The 25,151-nt window shown below is 57.6% G+C and overlaps 1 protein-coding gene across 3 annotated transcripts in view; it reads right to left on the reverse strand.

Annotated features, from left to right (window-relative positions):
* Positions 1 to 18,129, reverse strand: part of GLG1 (golgi glycoprotein 1) — a 151,398-nt gene extending 133,269 nt beyond the window's left edge. For all 3 annotated transcript variants that reach the window (XR_010990849.1, XR_010990850.1, XM_068166531.1), the window contains exon 1: positions 17,809 to 18,129. Coding sequence is in view for 1 of the 3 variants with exons in the window: in XM_068166531.1 (XP_068022632.1) it covers positions 17,809 to 18,114 (306 nt within the window). In the remaining 2 variants the exon portion in view is untranslated. The remainder of the gene's footprint in view (positions 1 to 17,808) is intronic.
* Between the last annotated feature and the right edge of the window lie 7,022 nt (positions 18,130 to 25,151).

Genomic DNA, 25,151 nt, shown 5'->3' on the forward strand with positions numbered 1-25,151 from the left:
GGGGTTGCTTAGCCTGGAGAAGAGGAGGCTCAGGGGAGACCTTCTTGCTCTCTGCAACTCCCTGCAGGGAGGTTGGAGCCAGGTGGGGGTTGGGCTCTTCTCCCAGGCAGCCAGCACCAGAACAAGAGGACACAGTCTCAAGCTGTGCCAGGGGAGGTTTAGGCTGGAGGTGAGGAAGAAGTTCTACACAGAGAGTGATTGCCCATTGGGATGTGCTGCCCAGGGAGGTGGTGGAGTCCCCATCCCTGGAGGTGTTCAGGAGGAGACTTGATGGGGTGCTTGGTGCCATGGTTGAGTTGATTAGGTGGTGTTGGATGATAGGTTGGACCTGATGATCTTGAAGGTCTCTTCCACCCTGGTTTATTCTATTCTATCTAGTTGCTACTAAAATGGCACTGTCCTGAGCTCTGCACAGGCCATATCCAAGGAGGGCTTCAATTTTGCTTCTAGCCATTTGGGTGCAATGCAGCATTAAGTTCTCCCAGTGCCTGTCTGGCCATTTAGTTTCAGGGACTTTCTCAGGATCTGAGTGTCATCCATGGTCACAAACAGGTTTCCCCAGTCAGTGTTGTTCAGGCAGGAGAAAAGGAGGCTGAGGGGAGACCTTCTGGCTCTCTACAACTCCCTGAAAAGGAGGTTGGAGCCACAGGTGAGTTAGTCTCCTGTCCTAAGAAACAAGTGGCAGTATGAGAGGAAATGGCCTCAAGTTGTAGCAGGGGAGGTTTAGGTTGGATATTAGAAGACACTTCGTGGCTGAAAGGGTTCTCAAAGTCTGGAACAGGCTCCCCAGGGAGGTGCTTGAGGAGCAGAGATCCCCAGCTACCAGCCGGCAGCACCAGTGCAGCCTCCTCAGATGGGGACAGGAGATGAAAAGACCTCAGGTTGGACTGAGGAACAGCTCTGGCTGGGAGCTGACAGCATCTTCATCCCTGGAGGTGTTGAGAAGAGGCAGGGATGGGCTGCTGAGAGGCCTGGTTGAGCACCAGACTTGGTAGAATTAGGGAATGAGTGGACTCAATGATCTTAGTGTTCTTTTCCAACCAAAAGAATTCTTCTGTGATTCTATCTCAAGCAAAGATGTGAACAGTACCAAATGCAGCACGATTAATGGTCATGATTAACGTTCATTTGGCCCTGTGCTGCTACCAGGTGTGTGCCACAAAGGGGTAGGGACCATCTGAGGCTCCACAGAGAGCCCTGGCCAGGCTGCATCAATAGCCTGACACCAACTCTATTAGATCCAACTGGGCTAAGTCTCAGGTCCTGCACTGAGGTCACAACCACCCCATGAACCCTCCCCCAAGCTTGGGGCAGAGGGGCTGGAAACTGCCTGGCAGGAAAGGACCTCAGAGTGCTGGTTGACAGCCAGGTGAACACGAGCCAGCAGTGTGCTCAGGTGGCCAAGCAGGCAAACAGCATCCTGCTCTGGATCAGCCACAGCATGACCAGCAGGACTAGGGCAGGGATTGCCTCCCATGTGAATTGAATAGAATAGACCAAACTAGGTTGGAAGAGACCTTCAAGATCATCATGTCCAACCTATCAACCAATCCAACCCACCTAAACAACTCAACCTGGGCACTGGTCAGGCTGCAACTGAAATACTGGGGTTAGGTTTAGGCCACTCACTCCAAGAAGGACACTGAGGGGCTGGGAGTGCAGAGCAGGGCCACAAAGCTGGAGAAGGGTCTGGAGAAGAGGGCTGCTGAGGAGCAGCTGAGGGAACTGGGGGTGTTTAGTGTGGAGAAGAGGAGGCTGAGGGGAGAGCTCACTGCTCTCTACAGCTCCCTGAGAGGAGGATGGAGCCAGGTGGGGGTTGGCCTCTTCTCCCAGGGAACCAACAACAGAATGAGAGGAAATGGTCTCTTAAAGTTGCACCAGAGGAGGTTTAGGTTGGACTGAAGAACAGCAGTCCCAGTTCCAACTCCCCTGCCACGGGCAGAGAACCCTGCCCCCAGCCCAGGCTGCTCAAGGCCTCATCCAGCCTGGCCTGGGACACCTCCAGGCAGGAGGCAGCCACAACCTCCCTGGGCAGCCTGTGCCAGGCTCTCCCCAGCCTCACTGCCTACAATTTCCTCCTCATCTCCAGTCTCAGTCTCCCCTCTCCCAGCTCCAAGCCATTGCCTCTCATCCTGTCACTCCCAGCCCTTGTCCAAAGTCCCTCCCCAGCTCCACTGCAGTCCCTTCAGGTACAGGCAGGCTGCTCTAAAGTCTCCCTGAAGCCTTCTCATCTCCAGGCTGCACAGCCCCAACCCTCCCAGCCTGGCCCCACAGGGGAGTTTCTCCAGCCCTCTGATCACCTCTGTGGCCTCCTCTGGACCCTCTCCCACAGTTCCACTTCCCTCTTGTGCTGGGGGCACCAGAGCTGGTGGGGTCTGAGCAGAGCAGAGGGGCAGAATCCCCTCCCTGTGCTGCTGCTCTCCCTGCTCTGGCTGCAGCTCAGCACACAGCTGCCAGCAACCATTGCTGGCTCCTGGGGAGTTTGTCATCAACTGACACTTAAAGCCATTGCCTCTCATCCTGTCACTCCCAGCCCTTGTAAAAAGTCCCTCCCCAGCTCTCCTGGAGCCCCTTCAGGTACTGGAAGGCTGCTCTAAGGGCTCCCTGAAACCTTCTCATCTCCAGCCTGAGCAGCCCCAACTCTCCCATATGGGAGGTTCTGAAGCCCTCTGATCATCTCTGTGGCCTCCTCTGGACCCTCTCCAGCAGCTCTTATGCCAGGGCATGCAGGGCTCCCTGGGGGGTGTCTCAGCAGAGCAGATGGAGTGAATCATCTTCTTCATCCTGCTGATCTCAGAGGTCTCTCCCAACCTTAACCCACTCTGTGTCTCACTCCCTGTGTTTCCTGTTTGATAAACACACATTCATTCCTCTCTGAGGGGCAACCTCCCCACCCTCACTGGCCAGAATTTCTTTCTGATCTCCAGTCTCAATCTCCCCCCTCCCAGCTGAAAGCCACTGCCCCTCATCCTGCCACCATAAGCCCTCCTAAGAAGTCACTTCCCAGCTCTCCTCTAGTTTCCTTCAGGTACCAGAAGGCTGCTCTAAGATCTCCCAGGAGCCTTCTTTCCTCCAGGCTGAACAGCCCCAACTCTCCCAGCCTGTCTCCACAGGGGGGGTAAAGAAGGCAGCCAAAGAAAAGGCCAAGAATGCCAACAGCATTTCCATTCCTTTCCCCTCAGTGTTCTGAGCTGCAGCTGACCAGCTCACCGGGGGAAGCAGACTTGGAAGATGATCCCTTTGATTGAGCCAAAGATCCCAGGGCCAAACTGATGCACAGCCAGCTACTGCAAGTGTCAGCCTGCCAAGAACTGCACTAAACTACAACAAAAAACCCAACCCCCAAACCAGACACAACCCCAAACCTGCTCCCACGATAAGATATGAAACCAAGGCCCTCGGGGTAGCACAACTGCTGGGAGGGGAGAGCGAGAGGGAGAGGGAGAGGGAGAGGGAGAGGGAGAGGGAGAGGGAGAGGGAGAGGGAGAGGGAGAGGGAGAGGGAGAGGGAGAGGGAGAGGGAGAGGGAGAGGGAGAGGGAGAGGGAGAGGGAGAGGGAGAGGGAGAGGGAGAGGGAGAGGGAGAGGACACCAGGTTGGAAGAGACCTTTGAATCCAACCTATCATCCAACACCACCTAATCAATTCAACCATGGCACCAAGCACCCCATCAAGTCTCCTCCTGAACACCTCCAGGCACGGTGGCTCCACCACCTCCCCAGGCAGCACATCCCAAGGGCCAATCACTCTCTCTGTGTAGAACTTCCTCCTAACCTCCAGCCTAAACCTCCCCTGGCACAGTTTGAGACTGTGTCCTCTTGTTCTGGTGCTGCCTGCCTGGGAGAAGAACCCAAACTCTGCCTGGCTCCAACCTCCCTGCAGGGAGTTGCAGAGAGCAAGAAGGTCTCCCCTGAGCCTCCTCTTCTGCAGGCTAAGCAACCCCAGCTCCCTCAGCCTCTCCTCACAGGGCTGTGCCCCAGACCCCTCCCCAGCTTTCTTGCCCTTCTCTGGACACCTTCCAGCAGCTCAACCTCTTTCCTAACCTGAGGAGCCCAGAGCTGGACACAGGACTCAAGGGGTGGCCTGAGCAGTGCTGAGCACAGGGCAGGATGACCTCCCTGCTCCTGGCTGCCTGGGCACACTGCAGGCTCATGTTCCGCCTACCATCAATCAGCACCCCCAGCTCCCTCTCTGCCTGGCTGCTCTCAGCCACTCTGCCCCCAGCCTGTAGCACTGCCTGGGGTTGCTGTGGCCAATGTGCAGCCTCTGGCACTTGGATGTGTTCAATCTCCTGCCCTTGGCCTCTGCCCATCTGCCCAGCCTGGCAAGGTCCCTCTGCAGAGCCTCTCTACCCTCTCACAGCTCAACTCCTGCCCCCAGCTTGCTGTCAGCTGCAAATTTTCTGCAGATGGACTCAATGCCCTCATCCAAGGCTCTTGTGTGCTCTGCTCACAAGGCAGCAAGCCCAGGACCTAGCAGGGGTGGCCATGGCATGCTCTAGTCAGCTCACACAGGGCTTTAGCAGGATGAAAAGGGTGCTCTTAACTACTGCTGCCTCCTGACACCCAGCCAAAAGCTGATGCCAAGGTAGAGTAACCTAACCACACATCAGACTTCAAGTGTGTTTAGAATTTGACTTGAAGACTTCACTTACAAAAGCCAGGAGGAAATTGGGCTTCCACTACCTGAACACAAGGGAAAACAAGAGCTGCTGCACAAGAATGAAGCTAATCTTGCCTAAGAAGCCAAGCCTCAAGAGGAAAAGCTTCACAGGGCACTCCAGCCTGGCCTCCATCATTTTCTTCTGCTGCTCATGGCTTTGGCTGTGGTTTTATTTAACTTTAATCTTCTCAATCCCTTCTCTCCCAGGTCCAACCACTCCCTTCCACTGACCTGGGGAGAGACATCTTCCATCTTATGGATTCCAGAAGCAGGAAGGACCATTTCTTCATAGTATCAGTCAGGGTGGGAAGGGACCACAAGGATCAGCCAGTTCCAACCCCCCTGCCAAGGGCAGGGACACCCCACACTACATCAGGCTGCCCAGAGCCTCAGCCAGCCTGGCCTTAAACACCTCCAGGGACAGGGCCCCAACCACCTCCCTGCACAACCCATTCCAGGCCTTCACCACTCTCATGGGGAAGAACTTCCTCCTCACCTCCAGCCTCAATCTCCCCACCTCCAGCTTCATTCCATTCCCCCCAGTCCTATCACTGCCTGAGATCCTGAGCAGTCCCTCCCCAGCCTTCTTGGAGCCCCCTGCAGATCCTGGAAGGCCACAATGAGGTCACCTGGGAGCCTTCTCTTCTCCAGACTGAACAGCCCCAACTCCTTCACTCTGTCCTCACAGCAGAGCAGCTCCAGCCCTCTGCTCATCCTCCTGGCCCTGCTCTGGACACCTTCCAGCACCTCCACATCCCTCTTGCAATAGGGGCTCCAGAACTGGAGGCAGGACTCCAGCTGGGGTCTCCCCAGAGCTGAGCAGAGGGGGAGAATCACCTCCCTTGCCCTGCTGGCCACACTTCTCCTGCTGCAGCCCAGGGTCTGATTGGCTTTGTGAGCTGCAAGTGCACACTGAGAGCTCCTGGTGAGCTTCTCCTCCCCCAGCACCCCCAAGGCTCTCTCCTCAGGGCTGCTTGCCAGCCAGTCCCTGCCCAGCCTGCATTTGTGCCTGGGGTTGCCTCCACCCAGCTGCAGGACCCTGCCCTTGCTCTTGTTGAACCTCCTGAGGCTGGCTTGTGCCCAGCTCTCCAGCCTGCCCAGCTCCCTCTGGTGCCCTCTTGACCACTTTCATTGACCTGCAGCTGCCCCCAGCCACTGCAGATTATACATTCACCCCACTTGGAGACAGGATGGTGTCTGGAGATTAGCAATGCAGATGCAGAAGCTGCATCTCACACCCAGCCCAGCATCCAGTGACAGCCTCATAATTAATCTCTTTAAAGTGCAACAGATTTTTGACTTCCAGTTAGTTCATCTTCAGCTGCAGGTATGACTCCTCCTCTGTTTTCTTCCTTAAGGATGGAGAAGTTCTTCACCTCCTGGGCCCTGTACAGGTGGTTTTGAATCACCAGGTCAATATCCCTTGGATTTAAAGGTGAAAAGAACCAGAGGAGAGGGTAAGCAAAGCCCTTGGCAAGGCTCAAGGTGCATTTTCTGGGCTTCTGATCATTCCCTTTGTAAAAATAATCCCTTTGGTGCTGGTATCTGAACCAGATGATAATGCTGTAGGCACTCTAAGAGCATCAGCAGAATACTAACTGCCTACTCCTTTGCAATAGTAATGGTCAGAGAGCCAGGCCAGCCTCCAGCCCACAACTCCCTTCCTACCACCACGAGAAACAAGCAGCTCCCACTCAAAACAGCCCAGGGAGGAGGGCTGGAGGCTTCGTGGGACAACCCCAAACTGAAAGCACTGAAGATCAGCTCAGGGAACACTGCTTTCACTACAAAAACTAGCCCACCCCTGTGAATTGAACAGAATGAACCAGGTTGGAAGAGACCTTCAAGATCATCAGGTCCAACCTATCAACCAATCCAACACCACCTAAACAACTCAACCATGGCACCAAGCACCCCATCAAGTCTCCTCCTGAACACCTCCAGGGATGGGGACTCCACCACCTCCCTGGGCAGCACATCCCCAGGGCCAATCTCTCTGGCTGGGAAGAACTTCTTCCTCACCTCCAGCCTGAACCTCCCCTGGCACAGCTTGAGACTGTGTCCTCTTGTTCTGGCTGCCTGGGAGAAGAGCCCAACCCCCACCTGGCTCCAACCTCCCTGCAGGGAGTTGCAGAGAGCAAGAAGGTCTCCCCTGAGCCTCCTCCTCTCCAGGCTAAGCAACCCCAGCTCCCTCAGCCTCTCCTCACAGGGCTGTGCCCCAGACCCCTCCCCAGCTTTCTTGCCCTTCTCTGGACACCTTCCAGCAGCTCAACCTCTTTCCTAACCTCAGGAGCCCAGAGCTGGACACAGGACTCAAGGGGTGGCCTGAGCAGTGCTGAGCACAGGGCAGGATGAGCTCCCTGCTCCTGCTGGCCACACTGCTCCTGCTGCAGGCCAGGATGCCCTTGGCCTTCTTGGCCCCCTGGGCACACTGCTGCCTCCTGTTCAGCTCCTCTCCACCACTCCCCCCAGGTCCCTCTCTGCCTGGCTGCTCTCAGCCACTCTGCCCCCAGCCTGTAGCTCTGCCTGGGGTTGCTGTGGCCAAAGTGCAGCCCCTGGCACTTGGATGTGTTCAATCTCCTGCCCTTGGCCTCTGCCCATCTGCCCAACCTGGCAAGGTCCCTCTGCAGATCCTCTCTGCCCTCCAGCAGATCAACTCCTGCCCCCAGCTTGCTGCCAGCTGCAAATTTACTGCTGCTGGACTCAATGCCCTCAATGTGCTCTGTTAATCCACAGCCCTTAGTGACTTCCAGCTCTAGACAGGTGAAGTTATTTGCTGCCACAGCCCAGAGACCTTCCCAAAAGGTCTTTCAAACAGCAGCCTGCACTTGTGCACCAGAGAGCTGTGAGAGAGGGAAGTAACACAAGGATGAGCTCCAAGGTGAGGGAATGCCACATGTGGAGGCAGAGCAAAGCCTTCACCCTTCCAACCAGTAAACTGCAGAGATAAAAGGGGGAGAGGAAATCCAGGAAGCTGCCATGACAGACACAGAGCTAATCCCCCTCAGTGCCACCAAAATGCTTTCACATTTCCAATCCCCTCAGCAGGAAAAGCAGGAAACCTTGAGGGCAAGCACCAGGGCTGAGCACACACAGCTTCCACGACCCCAAAGCATGTGTGACAGCCTCACAGCCACACAGACTGCACTGGGTGGGGAGGCACCCTCAAAGGGCAGCTTCTCCAAACCCCTGCAGGCAGCAGGGACATCCCCAGCTGGAGCAGGCTGCCCAGGCACACATCAAGGCTAATCCTGAATGTCTGCAGGGATGGAGCCTCAACCACCTCTCTGGGCAACCTGTCCCAGTGCCTCACAGGTCTGGGGCACAGCCCTGGGAGGAGAGGCTGAGGGAGCTGGGGTTGCTTAGCCTGGAGAAGAGGAGGCTCAGGGGAGACCTTCTTGCTCTCTGCAACTCCCTGCAGGGAGGTTGTAGACAGGTGGGGGTTGGGCTCTTCTCCCAGGCACCCAGCACCAGAACAAGAGGACACAGTCTCAAGCTGTGCCAGGGAAGGTTCAGGCTGGAGGTTAGGAAGTTCTTCATAGAAAGTGAGATTGGCCCTGGGGATGTGCTGCCCAGGGAGGTGGTGGAGTCCCCATCCCTGAAGGGGTTTAGGGAGAGCCTGGCTGAGGCCCTTGGTGCCATGGTTGAGTTGATCAGATGGTGCTGGGGGATAGGTTGGACTCCATGATCTCAAAGGTCTCTTCCAACCTGGTTAATTCTACTCTATTCTGTTCATTGTGCAGAACTTCCCCCTAATGTCTAACCTAAATGTGCTCTGCTCCAGTTTCCAACCATTGCCCCTTGTGCTGTCACCACAGGCCCTTCCAAACAGTCTCTCCCCAGCTTCCCTGGGGGTCCCTTGCAGGTACTGCAATGCAGCTCTAAGGTCTCCCCAGAGCTCTATCTTCTGAACAGCCCCAACTCTCCCACCCTGTCTCCATAGCAGAGCCCTCTGATCATCTTCCAGGTCTCTCTCCTGTTGGAGTCCCCACAGCTGGACACAGCCCTGCAGGTGAGACCTCCCCAGAGCAGAGGGCCAGGATCCAGCCTCTCCACTGCTGGCCACACTGCTTTTGATGCCCTCCAGGCTGCCCTTGGCCTTCTGCACTGCTGCAAGTGCCCACTGCTGCCTCATGTCCAGCTTCTCCCCCACCAGCACCCCCAAGTGCTTTGCTGCAGGGCTGCTCTCAGGCTCATCACCCACCACCCTGGATTGATGTCAAGGGCAGCCCTGACCTCTGCCTTCTCTTCTCCAGCTGTGGTTTTCCCATCTCAGGTAATTTCCCTGGCACTACTTCATCAGGTGCTCAGGTAGGGAGCAAGGAATGAAACAGCTACACAGAAGCAGCGTGCCAGCTCCCAACCCATCAAATGTTCCACACTCCCTGGTCTGTAAGTCACATCCAGCAGATTTTTCCAGCCTCTTACACTGCCTGTGCCTCTGAAATAACAGGGAAAACACTACTCTTAAAAGACACAGCTTTAAAGTTAACTCCTCTTGCTCTCAGCCCAATCCTCAACGTTAGGAGAGCCTCATTCCTCTCAGGCAGCATCCAGCCTCTCTTAGCCTGGCCCTGCCACCAAGGTGCTAGCCAAGAAACTGAACTTTCCAGGGTGATGAAAGTAGCAGGAGACCAAAACTTGGGCTCTCTAATCCCAACTCCATCACAGCCCTTTGATCTCAGAACCACTGTTTAGTCTCCACCACAGCGCTACAGAGAAGGATGTAAGGCTTTCAGGGCTGCATCCTCTCAACAAGCCAGGGAAGCCAAACAATTAGGGCATTGTTAATTCACTGATTAATCAGGCCTAAGGTATGTTTCAGCATTGAAGTGATGCTGAAGCCAGAGCACAGAGCCACAGATTACCTCCACCCCTCCAAATGGTTCCTGCCTCCAACTCAGCCAGGCTTGCAATGCAAATCAGCCTTCAGCAGGCAAAGGATTCTCACCTGGTAAATACATGAATATTTCAGAGGTTTATTTAGACTATAACCACCGTGGCAATGAGCTTAATAAGCAGCTCATAAAATAGTGCTTAAAGGCAGCAGGCTGTGTGGAGTGAAATTCAACAGGCAGGAGGTTCAAGGAGGCTGAGTGCCAGGCCCCGCACTTGGGTCACAGCAACCCCAGCGGCACTCCAGGCTTGGGTCAGAGGGACTGGAAACGGCCCAGGGCCAGGGCAGGGCTGGCACAGGAGCACAGAATCACCACGGTGGGAAGAGACCTTCAAGATCATCAAGTCCAACCTGGCACCACAGACCTCATGACCAGACCATGGCACCAAGTGCCACATCCAATCCCCTCTGGAACACCTCCAGGGGTGGGGACTCCACCACCTCCCTGGGCAGCACAGCCCAAGGGCCAACAACTCTCTCTGGGAAGAACTTTCTCCTCATCTCCAGCCTAAACCTCCCCTGGCACAGCCTGAGACTGTGTCCTCTTGTTCTGGTGCTGGGTGCCTGGGAGAAGAGACCAACCCCCACCTGGCTCCAACCTCCCTGCAGGGAGTTGGAGAGAGCAAGAAGGTCTCCCCTGAGCCTCCTCTTCTCCAGGCTAAGCAACCCCAGCTCCCTCAGCCTCTCCTCACAGGGCTGTGCCCCAGACCCCTCCCCAGCTTTGTTGCCCTTCTCTGGACACCTTCCAGCAGCTCAACCTCTTTCCTAACCTGAGGAGCCCAGAGCTGGACACAGGACTCAAGGGGTGGCCTGAGCAGTGCTGAGCACAGGGCAGGATGAGCTCCCTGCTCCTGCTGGCCACACTGCTCCTGCTGCAGGCCAGGATGCCCTTGGCCTTCTTGGCCCCCTGGGCACACTGCTGGCTCCTGTTCAGGCAGCTGTCAATCAGCACCCCCAGCTCCCTCTCTCTTTGGCTGCTCTCAGCCACTCTGCCCCCAGCCTGGAGCTCTGCCTGGGGTTGCTGTGGCCAAAGTGCAGCCCCTGGCACTTGGACTTGTTGAATGCCATCCTGTTGGCCTCTGCCCATCTGCCCAGCCTGGCAAGGTCCCTCTGCAGAGCCCTTCTGCCCTCTCACTGACCAACCTCTGCTCCCAGCTTGCTGTCAGCTGCAAACTTGCTGATGACTGACTCCATCCCCTCCTCCAGATCATCAATGAAGATGTTAAAGAGCACAGGGCCCAGCACTGCTCCCTGGGGCACACCACTGGGGCCTGGCTGCCAGCTGGCTGTGGCACCATTCACCACCACTCTCTGGGCTCAGCCTCCAGCCACTTCCTCACCCAGCTCAGAGTGCTGCTGTCCCAGCCAGGGGCTGACAGCTTGGCCTGAAAAGCAGGAGGAGCCTTCTGCACCTGCAGAAGTGGACTCAGCACAAAGCCAGCCAAGGATTTCATCACTCTGGTGCAAAAAGCAGAGGTACAGTGTTTGAAAGGGGGTTGGAAGGGGTTGAGGTTTTGAAGAGGATTCCAAAAGCAGGCAGTGGTTAAATATCTGTGGGGAGAATAGCTGAAACTGACACTCTGCAAGGAACAGCTCAAACCCCCAAAGCCTCCAAAGGCATGAGTTTGGAGGTTGGTTTCTTCAGGGGCAAGCTTCAAGGCCTCCAGGGATGGGGATTCCACCACTGCCCCTGGGCAGCTCCAGGCATGGGGAGCCCCCCACTGCCCCTGGGCAGCTTCAAGGCCTCCAGGCATAGGGATCCCACCACTGCCCTGGGCAGCCTGTTCAAGGCCTTGACAACCCTCTGGGGGAAGAAATTGTTCCTTGTGTGCAACCCAAACCTCCCCTGGGGCAACTTGAGACAGTTTCCTCTCTTTCTGTTCCTTGTTCCTCAGAAGAAGAGCCCAACCCCCCTGTGGCTGTTCAGGGAGCTGTACAGCCTCCCCTCAGCCTCCTCTTCTGAACACCCCCAGCTCCCTCAACAGCCCTGCTCTCCAGACCCTTCCCCAGCTTTGTTGCCCTTCTCTGGACCTGCTCCAGCATGATGGGGCTAAACCCCTTCCAGAACGTTGAGGCACTGAGGTTAAAACACACACAGAGGCTCCAAAGGTGCTTTCAGGTGTTTATGGCTGTGAGGGTGATCACAGAACCATCAAGTTCTTTGGGCTGGAAATGACCTCCAAGATCACCCAGCCCAACCAGCAACCCAACCCCCACCATGGCCATCAAACCCTGGCCCCAAGCTCCATGGCCACAGGGCTCTGCAAGCCCTCCAGCCATGGGGACTCCACCACCTCCCTGGGCAGCCTCTGCCAGGCCCTGACCACTCTGCCACCAAAGAATTGTTTCCTCATCTCCAACCTGAGCCTCCCCTGGCACAACTCCAGGCCACTTCCTCTCCTTCTATCACCTGAGACTGGGGAAAAGAAACCAACTCCACCTCACTCCAATGCAAAGCTCTCAGGGAGCTGTACAGAGCAAGGAGGCCTCCCCTCAGCCTCCTCTCCTCCAGGCTAAACACCCCCAGCTCCCTCAGCTGCTCCTCCCCAGCCCTATGCTCTGGACTCTTCACCAGCTTTCCTGCCCTGCTTTGGACCTGCTCCAGCTCCCTCTATGTCCTTCCTGGAGGCAGGGTAATTACCCAGCAACCAAAAGAAGGGAGGACTTCAAACTCACCCCTGGGAACAAATCAGCAGCCAGGGAAACACCATGCTGCCATTCACACAGCCTAACAAAACAAGCCCAGCCTCTCCTTCCTCTCCACTTTATGGACTCACAAGAAAGCTTTCCCCTAGTTGCTTCCTCTTGTTGTTCCACCTTGGAGGGTCATAGAATAGAACCAACAAGGTTGGAAAAGACCTCAGAGGTCATCAAGTCCAACCTGTCACCCAACACCTCATGTCTAACTAAACCATGGCACCAAGTGCCACATCCAATCCCCTCCTGAACACCTCCAGGGATGGGGACTCCACCACCTCCCTGGGCAGCACAGCCCAAGGGCCAACAACTCTCTCTGGGAAGAACTTTCTCCTCACCTCCAGCCTGAACCTCTCCTGGCACAGCTTGAGACTGTGTCCTCTTGTTCTGCTGCTGGGGGCCTGGGAGAAGAGACCAACCCCCACCTGGCTCCACCCTCCCTGCAGGAGGCTGGGGGCAGAGTGGCTGAGAGCAGCCAGGCAGAGAGGGACCTGGGGGTGCTGCTTGATGGTAGGCTGAACATGAGCCTGCAGTGTGCCCAGGCAGCCAGGAGGGCCAAGGGCATCCTGGCCTGCATCAGGAACAGTGTGGGCAGCAGGAGCAGGGAGGACATTGTGCCCCTGTACACTGCACTGGTCAGGCCACCCCTTGAGTCCTGTGTCCAGCTCTGGGCTCCTCAGGTTAGGAAAGAGGTTGAGCTGCTGGAAGGTGTCCAGAGAAGGGTAACAAAGCTGGGGAGGGGTCTGGGGCACAGCCCTGTGAGGAGAGGCTGAGGGAGCTGGGGTTGCTTAGCCTGGAAAAGAGGAGACTCAGGGGTGACCTTATCACTCTCTCCAACTCCCTGCAGGGAGGTTGTAGACAGGCAGAGGTTGGTCTCTTCTCCCAGGCAGCCAGCACCAGAACAAGAGGACACAGTCTCAGGCTGGGCCAAGGGAGGTTTAGGCTGGAAGGGAGGAAGAAGTTCTAGACAGAGAGAGAGATTGCCCATTGGGATGTGCTGCCCAAGGAGGTGGTGGAGTCACCATCACTGGAGGTGTTCAGGAGGAGACTTGATGGGGTGCTTGGTGCCATGGTTGAGTTGTTTGGGTGGGTTGGATTGGTTGATGGGTTGGACTTGATGATCTTGAAGGTCTCTTCCAACCTGGTTTGGTTTATTCTAAGTTTACTCTAAACAGGTCATCTGAGCAGCAGCACTCCCAGCTTCCAAAGCCTCTCTGCTTCACAGGAACGCTCCTGCTGAGACTCAGAGAAGGGTTTGGGTTGGAGGGGACCTCCTCCAGAGCTCACCTGCAGCCAGCCAGGGACATTTTCCACTAGATCAGTTTGCTCAGAGCTTTGTTGAGCCTGACCTTGAGTATCTCCAGGGCTGGGGCCTCAATTGCTTCCCAGGGCAACTTGTTGCAGCGTTCTGCCAGCTTTATGGTGCACAACTTCCTCCTAACATCCAGCCTGAACCTGCCCTGCTCTCATGGCAAACCATTGCCCTTTGTCCTGCGACTGCAGGCCTCTGGAACCAGTCCCTCTGCACCCTCCTCATAGCCTTCAAGTACTGGAAGGCCACTCTGAGGTCTCCCTGGAGCTTTCTCCAGGATGAACAACCTCAGCTCATCCTCACAGCAGAGCTGGCTCCAAGCCCCTGATCACCTTCATGGCCCTCTCTGGACCTGCTCCATCAGGTCCACCTCCTTCCTTTGTGGAGGGCTTCAGGGCTGGGTGCTCTGTAAGATCACCTTCAGCACCCAGGGTAAAAAGGCTGCTTCTGCATGAAATTCCACCCAGAAATCTTAGTCTGCTACCTGGAGCAAAGCTGTGTCCAAACATCCTCCTCACTGATGCTGTCACACACACAGCAACTCCCCCAGGGCTACCATTCACTACAGCTTGACTGTTGTTTCAGTGGCCTCAGCTGGCTTAGATTAGCTCCCCATCCATTTCAAAATGGGATCCTCATGTTCCTGGGATTGTCCAAACAAGCTGTCAGATACTCTAAGGGTTAGACTGAACAGTTGCAGCAGCAGCCAACAACTAGAGCAGAGCAGATTTAGAGGGGATGGTAGGAACAAGTTCTGCACCAGGAGGCTGAGGGAGCACTGGAAAAGGTTGTCCAGGGAGATGGTTGGGGTCCCATATTCAAGGTGAGGCTCAACAAGGCTCTGACCAACCTGATCTAATACACAGAATACATGGAATTACCAATACATAGAATAGACCAGGTTGGAAGAGACCTTCAAGACCATCCAGTCCAACCCATCAACCAATCCAACCCACCCAAAAAACTCAACCATGGCACCAAGCACCCCATCAAGTCTCCTCCTGAACACCTCCAGGGATGGGGACTCCACCACCTCCCTGGGCAGCACATTCCAATGGGCAATCTCTGTCTAGAACTTCTCCCTCCCCTCCAGCCTAAACCTCCCTTGGCACAGCTTGAGACTGTGTCCTCTTGTTCTGGTGCTGGGGGCCTGGGAGAAGAGCCCAACCCCCACCTGGCTACAACCTCCCTGCAGGGAGTTGCAGAGAGCAAGAAGGTCTCCCCTGAGCCTCCTCTTCTCCAGGCTAAGCAACCCCAGCTCCCTCAGCCTCTCCTCACAGGGCTGTGCCCCAGACCCCTCCCCAGCTTTCTTGCCCTTCTCTGGACACCTTCCAGCAGCTCAACCTCTTTCCTAAGCTGAGGAGCCCAGAGCTGGACACAGGACTCAAGGGGTGGCCTGAGCAGTGCTGAGCACAGGGCAGGATGAGCTCCCTGCTCCTGCTGGCCACACTGCTCCTGATGCAGGCCAGGATGCCCTTGGCCCTCCTGGCTGCCTGGGCACACTGCAGCCTCATGTTCAGCCTACCATCAACCAGCACCCCCAGGTCCCTCTCTGCCTGGCTGCTCTCAGCCACTCTGCCCCCAGCCTGTAGCTCTGCCTGGGGTTGCTGTGGCCAAAGTGCAGCCCCTGGCACTTGGATGTGTTCAATCTCCTGCCCTTGGCCTCTGCCCATCTGCCCAGCCTGGCAAGGTCCCTCTGCAGAGCCTCTCTACCCTCCAGCAGGTCAACTCCTGCCCCCAGCTTGCTGTCAGCTGCAAGTTTACTGCTGATGGACTCAATGTCCTCATCCAGATCATCAATGAAGATGTTAAAGAGCACAGGGCCCAGCACTGCTCCCTGGGGCACACCACTGGTGCCTGGCTGCCAGCTGGCTGTGGCACCATTCACCACCACTCTCTGGGCTCAGCCTCCAGCCACTTCCTCACCCAGCTCAGAGTGCTGCTGTCCCAGCCAGGGGCTGACAGCTTGGCCAGGAGCTTGCTGGGGGGGGATGGTGGCAAAGACCTTGCTGAGGTCCAGGCAGACCACATCCACAGCCTGCCCCACAGCCAGCAGGCAGTCCCCTGATCATGATCTATGATCTATGGAAGATGTCCCTGCTGACTGCAGGGGGATTGGCTCTGGAGGTCCCTCCCAACCCAAACCACTCTCTGACTCTAGGGTAACGTGTCACTTCTTTCCCTCTGCTGTCACCTCCAAGGCAAAGGCAAGATCTGAGGCAACAGCTGTCCCTGGATTGCCCAACATGCCACCCAGTGTGCACAATGCAGCAGGGCTTTTACTCAGAGGCTCACCACCAGGGGTTAAACAGCAGGGCTACCCTGAAGCCAGTTACTTGAACTCACTCCTCAGAGCAGCAGCAGCACCCCAGGAAGTCCATTCTACGTCAGGATCCAACCCACCCCAGCTGCGGTAGGGGCAGGAGAGCTGTTGAGTCTAAGGCCAGCTGACAGTGCTCCTTGCAGGCTGGCAGGCAAATAAGGACAAGGCTGCAGACAGGCACCTTGGGAGAGGAAACTGAATCCCAAGCAAGCCCGAGCTGTCCTGTCGATGGCTGGGGTGTCACTCCAGGCAAAGATTCACCTTCAGCGCTGCCCATCAGGCAGTGCCACGGCAAGGCAAGAGCAGCACCCAGCAAGCTGCTGACAAGCAGGGCAGGCTTGGGGGGGGAAGGAAAACCACAAACAGGGCTTAACATTCAAGGGAGAGTGGAGCTCTCATGCAGGACCAACATCACAGCTTGCACTTGCTGTAAATCAAGGGGATGATGGAAGGCATCCCTTCATCTCCTGCTTGTCCTGAGCGTGCCCTGTGCCCCAGCCCTCTGCTCCCCCCACCTGCCCCGTGCTGCTTCACGACCAAAGCTGATCAACCAGCTGATAGAAACCTCCACCTCGACCAAAGCTGATCAACCAGCTGATAGAAACCTCCACCTCGCTAAAATGGCAGAAAACCAATAAGCACTGGAACTGGAGAAAAAGCACAGGGAGGGGCCACCCAACCGGGAAGAAAGGAAGGAGCAGAGCTCGCCAGCGACCGCCCGCCCGCCCGGGCAGCTCCCAGGGACGGCTCCTCCCCGAGAGGGGCTCCAAAAAGCTCCCAGGCAGGTGAGAGAAACCAGCGAGAGGCAAGTCATTCCACAAAGCAAGCACCAAAGCGTGCCGGTGGCTGTGACGGAGGCTGCCTCCATCAGGAGCCGGCTCAGAACGCCTGCCCCGAGCCTCTGGCTGAATTGCCTCCCCAGAATGAAAACACCAAGCCAGATAAGGATCTTAAATTCTTCGGGGCTTTCAAGGCGGAGGGAGGTAATTGCTTCAAGACTCCCTTGGATAAGGGGGAACCACCAAGTCGCTGCCATCTGCTCTCGCCACAATAATAAGCATTAAAACCGACCCAGCCTGACATTCCTGGACGGAGAGCAGCGGGAGAGGCCGAGGGCTAAAGAGGCTTCAGCCCTCCAACAGCTCAAAGACACTTCCCCTTCCCTTCCCACCCCCCCCCCGGAAGCTTCTCCAAAGTGAGCGAGAACCACCGAGGAATGAATGAAAAGAGAGAGATAGGAAAGACCCTGAGGTGGCAACTGCGTTCTTCTTCTCCAGCTTGACTTAAAACAGCTCACGACAGAGGTTTGGCAATACCACAGGTTACCCAGCCAACCTTCCTGCGTAAACGAAGCCAGCTCTGAAGGTGGCATGCCCGGGTTTACCCAAGCAGCGGAGAGCAGCTGCCCCTGCAGCCCAGCCCTGCGCGCAGATGGGGATCTGAACCCGAACAAAAGCCCTCCTCGGGTCACCAGCCGGGAAAAGCATCCCCAGCGCGACGCGGGCTGCTCTCCAGGCACCTCCGAAAGCAGAGCCAACCCTCCCCGGCGCCCAACACAAAGCCGCCCCAGCGGGCGCCCTCCCGCCCAGGAGGCCGCTGGCAGGGCGGCAGCGCGGAGCCCGGAGGTGTGAATAAAGCCCCCGGGGAAGAGGCTCCCCTCACCCCGCCCGCCGGCAGCACCCCGAGCCGGCCCGGCCCGGCCCCCCGCGCAGCGCGGGAAGCGCCGGCCCGCAGGCAAAGCCCGCTCTGTGCACCCCAAAGCGGGAGCCAAAGCAGTCAGGGCAGCCCGGGCGGCGCTCGCCCCGGCCGAGGAGCGGCGGCGGGGGCCGAGCGGGCGGCGCGGAGCCCCGCTCTTTGTTCCCTACCGCCGCTAGGCCCAGCCCGACCCGACCCGACCCGGCGAGGTGCCCGGCCCGTACCTCGCGGACGTCCTGCAGGCACTCGAGGACGGCGAGGTTGTTGGCCCAGCTGTGCTTGGAGCAAAGTCGCACCACGTCCTCCCGGCACACCGCCTCCTCCGACAGCTTCCACCCGCTGCCCGAGCCGCCGCCACCGACACGGGGAGGTCGCGGGGCCGCCGCGCCCAGCGCCACCGACTGCCCCTGTACGGCCGCGACGGCGCCGACGCCAGGAGAGCCACTCGCCGCCGGTCGAGCCGCCAGCGCCAGGAGCAAAAGGAACGCCGGGCCCGGGCAGCGGCTCCGGACACGTCCGCACGGCGCCATCTTGGATCCGCCACCTCCGGCGCGAGCGCCCGCCCACCCAGCGGCACGCACGGCGTATGCAAATCGACGCGCAGTGACGTCAGCGCACCGCCCCCCGCGCGCCACGCCTCCGCGGGGATGGGGCGGGAGTTCGCCTGGGCCCGCCCCGCAGCGCCCCCCCAGGCCGCGTCCCCCCTCCCTCCGTCTCGCTTCCCGAGGCCTCGGCGCCATCACGGCCCCTGGCCGCCATTACAGCCCCCAGCCCACGGCCGCCCCCCGCTGCCAGCGCAGCCTCACGCCCGCCCCCTCGGCCCCACGGAACGCTGCCCGTCAAGGCGCAGAGCCAGCGGTGGTGGCGGCAAGGGAGGCGGGAAGCTGCGCGCCAGGCAGCGTCGGAGCCAGGGGGAGGCAGCTCCCGTGGGGAATCTCTCCCTCCCCACGCGTGAGATGGAGCCTGCTTGGCTCCCCGCCTCGGAGGGACGGCGGGAGAGTCCTTAAAAGCCTGGAGAGCACTCGGCTGCCCTGGTGATGGGATCACAACACGGTTTTGGGTGGAAGAGCTGTTTGTGTGGTGATCCAGCCCCACCCCGAGCCCAGCACCGCCAGGGCAGCACCAAGCCCCGGCCCGCAGCACCGCCACCGTGAACCCCCCAGGGCTGGAGACCCCACCAGGGCCCTGGGCAGCCTGCACCGGGCCTCGACAGCCCCCGGGGGGAGAAACTGCTCCTCCCGGCCCGCCTAAAGCTCCCCTGCTGCGCCTCGAGGCTCTTTGTTCTTCATAGTATCACAGTACCAGTCAGGGCTGGAAGGGACCACAAGGATCAGCCAGTGCCAACCCCCCTGCCATGGGCAGGGACACCCCACACTACATCAGGCTGCCCAGAGCCTCAGCCAGCCTGGCCTTAAACACCTCCAGGGACAGGGCCCCAACCACCTCCCTGCACAACCCATTCCAGGCCTTCACCACTCTCATGGGGAAGAACTTCCTCCTCACCTCCAGCCTCAATCTCCCCACCTCCAGCTTCATTCCATTCCCCCCAGTCCTATCACTGCCTGAGATCCTGAGCAGTCCCTCCCCAGCCTTCTTGGAGCCCCCTGCAGATCCTGGAAGGCCACAATGAGGTCACCTGGGAGCCTTCTCTTCTCCAGACTGAACAGCCCCGACCCCTTCAGTCTGTCCTCACAGGAGAGGTGCTCCAGCCCTCTGCTCATCCTCCTGGCCCTGCTCTGGACACCTTCCAGCACCTCCACATCCCTCTTGCAATAGGGGCTCCAGAACTGGAGGCAGGACTCCAGCTGGGGTCTCCCCAGAGCTGAGCAGAGGGGGAGAATCACCTCCCTTGCCCTGCTGGCCACACTTCTCCTGCTGCAGCCCAGGATCTGGTTGGCTTTGTGGGCTGCAAGTGCACACTGAGAGCTCCTGGTGAGCTTCTCCTCCCCCAGCACCCCCAAGGCTCTCTCCTCAGGGCTGCTTTCCAGCCAGTCCCTGCCCAGCCTGGATTTGTGCCTGGGATTGCCTCCACCCAGCTGCAGGACCCTGCCCTTGCTCTTGTTGAGCCTCCTGAGGTTGGCTTGTGCCCACCTCTCCAGCCTGCCCAGCTCCCTCTGGATGGATCCCTTCCCTCCAGCCTGTCTGCTGCACCACACAGCTTGGTGTCATCAGCAACCCTGCTGAGGGTGCCCTCAGTGCCACTGCCCATGGCACCCACAGAGATGTTGAACAAGCCTGGTCCCAGGACTGACCCCTGAGGGACTCTGCTTGTCCCTGGCCTCCCCTGGGCCATGGAGCCATGGACAGCCACTCTCTGGGTGCAGCCATCAAGCCAGTTCCTTATCCATCTAGTGGTCACCCATCACACCCATGTGTCACCAGCCTGGAGAGCAGGCTGTGGTGCAGGACAGTGTCGAAGGCTTTGCTCAGGTCCAGGTAAATGACATCAGTTGCTCTCCCCTCAGCTATTAATTTTGTCACCTGCTCATAGAAGGCAACCAGGTTGGTCAGGCAGGATTTGCCCTTGGCAAAGCCATGCTGACTGTTCCTAATCACCTTTTCACTATTCTTCTGAGCCAGTAGTGCCTCCAGGAGGATCTGCTCCATGATCTCTGGGCACAGAGGTGAGACTGCCTGGCCTGGAGTTCCCTGCTTCCTCCTTCTTACCCTTTTTGAAAAGGGGGGCAATGGTTCCCCTTTTCCAGTCTGTGGGGACTTCCCCAGATTGCCATGACCTGTCCTTTGGTCCTTCAGAGAAGAGACCAACTTCTCCCTGGCTCCAGCCTGCTGGAGAGAGCAATGAGGTCTCCCTCAGCCTCCTTTCCTCCAGGCTGAACACCGCCAGTGCCCTCACCTGCTCCTCGCCACACCTGTGCTCTAGCCCCTTCACCAGCTTCATTGCCCTTCTTTGGACCTGCTCCAGGACCTCACTATCCTTGGAGTGAGGGGCCCAAACCCCACCCCAGCCTCCCCAGCTCAGCAACAAGAGCTCTCAGCAGCAGGAACTCACCAGGCTAGCTCACAGCACTCTCCTGGGCTGGGTTTGCCCCCAACATCTCAGCAGCAGATGGAGATGGGGGACAGGGAGAATCCCCTCGCTATCTCTGTCTGGTTGACTCCAGGAGCAGTTTTCCCAGCACTGGTTCAAAGTCAGAAGCTTTTGCCTGGCTACCAGGGGCATGCCCTAGGTCTGCCCCTAGCTTGGAAAGCGGAGCTGCAGGGCTGCTGCTCTCTCTGTGCCCCAGGACGAGCTAAGCCCTTCTTTGGGGGATGCCACCACAAGCTAACCAGGGCATCATGAACAAGCTGGAGCCCACCACTGTCACCAACCTGTGGCCACCTCATCCAGATGGAGTAAACAGCAGGAGGGGGAGGTGGACCAGCCAGCAAAGTCCCTGAGCTTTGTAGTTTGAGTGTCACACTAGGACACTGGGCTTGGGAGGGTGGCTTTGTGCTGGCAGACAGGGGCCATGCAGCTAGGAACAAGCAAAAACCAAAGCCAGCAAAATTCAGCCTGCACTTGGCAGCCCCTTGGGCTTAGTGCAAGCTGCTTGAAGAGCTGGCTCCACTCCTCCCTCCCTCCCTCCCAGGCCAAGGACCCAGTGGGGATGTCTTATAGCTCCTTTCTCCTTCTCACACCCTTGGGAGCTCCCTGGAGACTCCTTTTTTGATGAGTGGCCCACATCCCTCTGCTCAGGAGAAACCTCCTCCCAACCTTGGGTTTTACTATTGCCACTAAATCACCACATTCCTGCAGCTAGTCAAGCAAGGAAGAAGCATTTCTGTGCAGGCAGTGATGCCCCTGCCCATTGCAACAACCCCAGAACCTCACAGCACCCTCTTGGTGTGTTAAGCATTCTACCATCGAGGCTCTCAGGTGCTGCATGAAGTGCTGCTTGCAGCCATCTGCTTCTGTAGCTGGCAGCCATAAAGCACATTTATAGAGCCCCTGGCTTTGCAGAGTCAGGCTGAGGGGAGCTGAGCTGCTGGGGTGTCTCTTGCTCCTTCCCTCCACCACCCTACCCCTCCACCACTGTGGGGAGAGGAAAAGCTCTTCCTCAGTCCATGCAGAGGAGCTGCTCCAGTGTTTAACTGGAAGCAGGCTGCTCCCTCCCCTGTGGCCATGGGCACAGCTCTGAGGCTTGGCTCAGTCCCCACCCAGCACACCAAGGCCTTCCCTTCTCCCTCACCCACTGGCTCAGCTGCCTCCCCCCAGCCTGTCAGGTCCCCCCAAACTTCAGCACTACCCTTCCCAGCTGATCATCATCTCCACCAACAAATGCTTCTTGAGGAAGCTAAGGACACCGCACCTCAAATAGTGGGGGGCAGCTTTGGGCCCCTCCCCCCAAGGGCAGCGAGGTGCTGGAGTATGGCCAAAGAAGGGCAGTGAAGATCAGGAAGGGTCTGGAGCACAAGCCTTGTGAGGAGCACCTGAGGGACCTGGGGTTGGTTAGCCTGGAGAAAAGGAGGATGAGAGGAGACCTCACTCTCTTACAGCTCCCTGAAAGGAGCTTGGAGCAAGGTGGAAGTCGTTCTCCTCTCCCAAAGAGGAGAGGAGCCAGCCTAAAGTTGCACCAGTGAAGGTTGTGGTTGGACATGAGGAACAACTTCTTCCCCAAAGGGTTGTGAAGCCATGGCCCAGGCTGCCCAGGGCAGTCCCCATCCCTGGCAGGGTTTCAAAGCTGTGTTGATGTGGTGCTGAGGGCCACAGTTCAGTGGTGTCCTGGCAGCGCTGGCTTAAGGGCTGGACTGGATGACCTTAAAGGTCTCTTCCAACCAAACCAACTTGCTGATTTCTGCAAAGCTGTGGGCAAACAGGAGCCAAGATTGCAGCTGCAGCCTTGTGTGGGTGTGTGAGAAGCAGCAGGGGAGCTTCATGCCTCTTCCACCCTTCATCCAGCCCACCACCACCTGATGTTTTTCCCCCCAGAACAGCGCTGTTGCCACCTCTTGCTTCACAGAGCATCCAAAGCCCTGGGTCTCTCCTGCAGAGCCTGTTGCTCCTCCTGTATTTATGCAGCTCTGTGTTGCAGTTAGCACCTACCCTTAAAAAAAACAACACCCCCACCAAACCCAAGCAATAATCCACTGGGCACTTTTCCAAGCCTTTCTCCAACCTGCCTCGCTTCTGCCTTCCCAAGCACTCGGTGCTGCTCACAGCTTGCTGCTGCCAGAAGCCACTAGGGCTCATTTCCCCCCTCCTGCCAGCAGAAACACCCAAATTGGACCTGATGGGAGACTAAAGCCCCTGGACCCTCCTGTTAATTATGCTCCACTGGGTGGGATAATCGCTGAAATTGCTGTAAGGCTTTTTCTTCCTCTGGACCAGCACAGGCTGGGCCTTGCCTGTTACCTGCTGAGCTTGGCTGAAGGATTAGATGAGCATTTTAGGGCATAGCTCCCCGAACTCCTCTCTTTATTTATTCATTTGCTACTTAGAGGCACCACTTTGGAATAGAATGGGGCATAAGCAACCCCCCCCCCAGGCCTTTGAGACGTTGCTATAGCTCCAAGACCCCCCAGGAGCAGGGCAGGAGATGGACACCCCCAGCCCATCTCCTTCAGCAGGGAGGTGAGAGCATGAAGCCTTTCTGCCTCCTCAGTAGCTTCCCTGGTTGATTGGGAGGTGAAGATAGTTACAGAATCACAGAATGGTAGGGGTTGGGAGGGACCTCCAGAGATCACCCAGCCCAAAGCAGAATCACCCAGGTCAGGTCACAGAGGAAGGCAGCCAGGCAGCTTTGGAAAGTCTCCCGAGGGGGAGACTCCACCACCCTTCTGGGCAGTCACGAGTACTCTGCTGTCCTCTTTCAATGCTAAACGTTGTTATCTGAAGTGAAGGAGGCTGCTTCCTTCCCCCACCCTGCTCCACGTGGAGGGCTGAGGGTGCTGGAAGGGGCTTGCCAGTCCTGCTGCCCAGGTGCTGCCATCCCCTCCGCTCCCTTTCACAGGCACCTGCGCAGGGACTCAGGACACAGCTGGGCTCCCACGGGGGGTGTGAGGGGGCACTGAGCACTTGGACAATTCACACTGGAGCTGAGAAAAGCCTGACCTGCAGCTTTGCTAATGGGAAAGTCCAAAGTGCCCCCCCAGCAGGGAAGGCCAGGCCCCAGTGCAATCTATTTTTCCACCTTTGCAAATCAAACCCAGCACAAGAGTAGTTTTTGCTTGCTCATTCCTTTCTTCCACCCCCCTACCCCCTCTTCTCTTCCTCCTCCCCAGACTCCTTTCCCTGATATTCTCCCTCCTAAGCCAGGAGCCAGCCAGGTCTGTCCAGGGATTTACTGCCTCAGTAGAAGAAAAAGAATCTGCTCATCTACAGGAGCAGAGAATTCCACCAAGGCTCCTTGCAAACCGAAGAGGAGAACTAAATGAAATCCGCCCCCCCCGGGATGCTCTGCCTCCCCCAGTGTAACAAGGTTCAGCCTAAGCTGCTTGTTTCACTTGCTGCATTGCCTGCTTTTAATCCACTTTGCTTCAGGACACAGAAAATAGCTGCTTTGGCACCCTCTGGGAAGAGGCAGGCACAGGCAGAGCCAAGCGAAGCCCTGGCAGGTCCTGCCTTGGTGCAGGCTCACGCTGGCTTTGCTCTACCTTCTGTCAGCTGCAACCATCGTCCTTCTGCTTGTTGAAACCTCAGCCCTGAGTCTCTACAGGCCAGCAGCTCAAGCACAAGGGCAGATGCCACAGTGGTGCCAAGGCCAGGTGCAGGCTGGGAGGTGGCTGCCTCCTCTGCCTCCCCTGCCAGGTCTCAGCAGCCTGAGGCTGGATCACCCCAGTCAGAGGGGCAGGGTGAGGGAGGAGAGGGGGGGACAGTCCTTCCCTGGAAAACAGGGCTCACTCCAACTCCAGCTTCCCTGCCAAACACCCCAGGCTGGACTGTGCTCAGCACAGCCCCTGGGGCTTCTGCCAAACTGCCACCACAGCCAGCTCTGGCTAGAGCTGCCCTGCAAGGCCTGGCTCCATACAGATTCAAATCAGGGAAGGTGCTTCCCCTCAACAGCCTGGGGAAAAATAAGAGCAGCTAAAAGCAAGGCCCTGTCTGCAGGGACCAAGCTTCACCTCTCCCCTCACATCAGGTTTTACTGCAGGAGTTGCCATAAAGCTGCTCCACAATAACAAAATCTTCCCAGAGACAGCAGCAGAAATAGCCAGCGAGTGGCTCGCTGCCTGCACCACCGCTGAAAGCAGCTCAGCCTCTGGCAGCAGCTGCCCTGCATCCTGCAAGGATGCTGAGCTGCCTCCTCCCAGCCCAGGAGCTGCCCCCCCCTGCCACTCCAGACAGAGATGAGCAAATATTTCACTAACACATTTAACCTCATTATCAGCTCCCCAGGCTGGGGAGGGAGGGGTGGCTTAGGTGGCTTTTCCCAGAGCCTGCTGTAAACCTGGGACTAGGAGAGTGCTACAAGGCTCTTCACATCTTGGGGGAGGAGAGAGAAATCAAACAAACTTCAGCTCAGGATGTGAAAACAAAGGGACAAAGGGAATGTGGCCAGCAGTGGCTGAGTTTGCAGCTCTTGATACTGCTCTAGAGGGATGAAAGAAGTGCAGCCTGGAAAATGAA

This window comes from Melanerpes formicivorus, unplaced genomic scaffold (assembly GCF_026170545.1).
Source record: "Melanerpes formicivorus ecotype bairdi unplaced genomic scaffold, bMelFor1.0.p_v2 SCAF_102, whole genome shotgun sequence".
Lineage (NCBI taxonomy): Eukaryota > Metazoa > Chordata > Aves > Piciformes > Picidae > Melanerpes > Melanerpes formicivorus.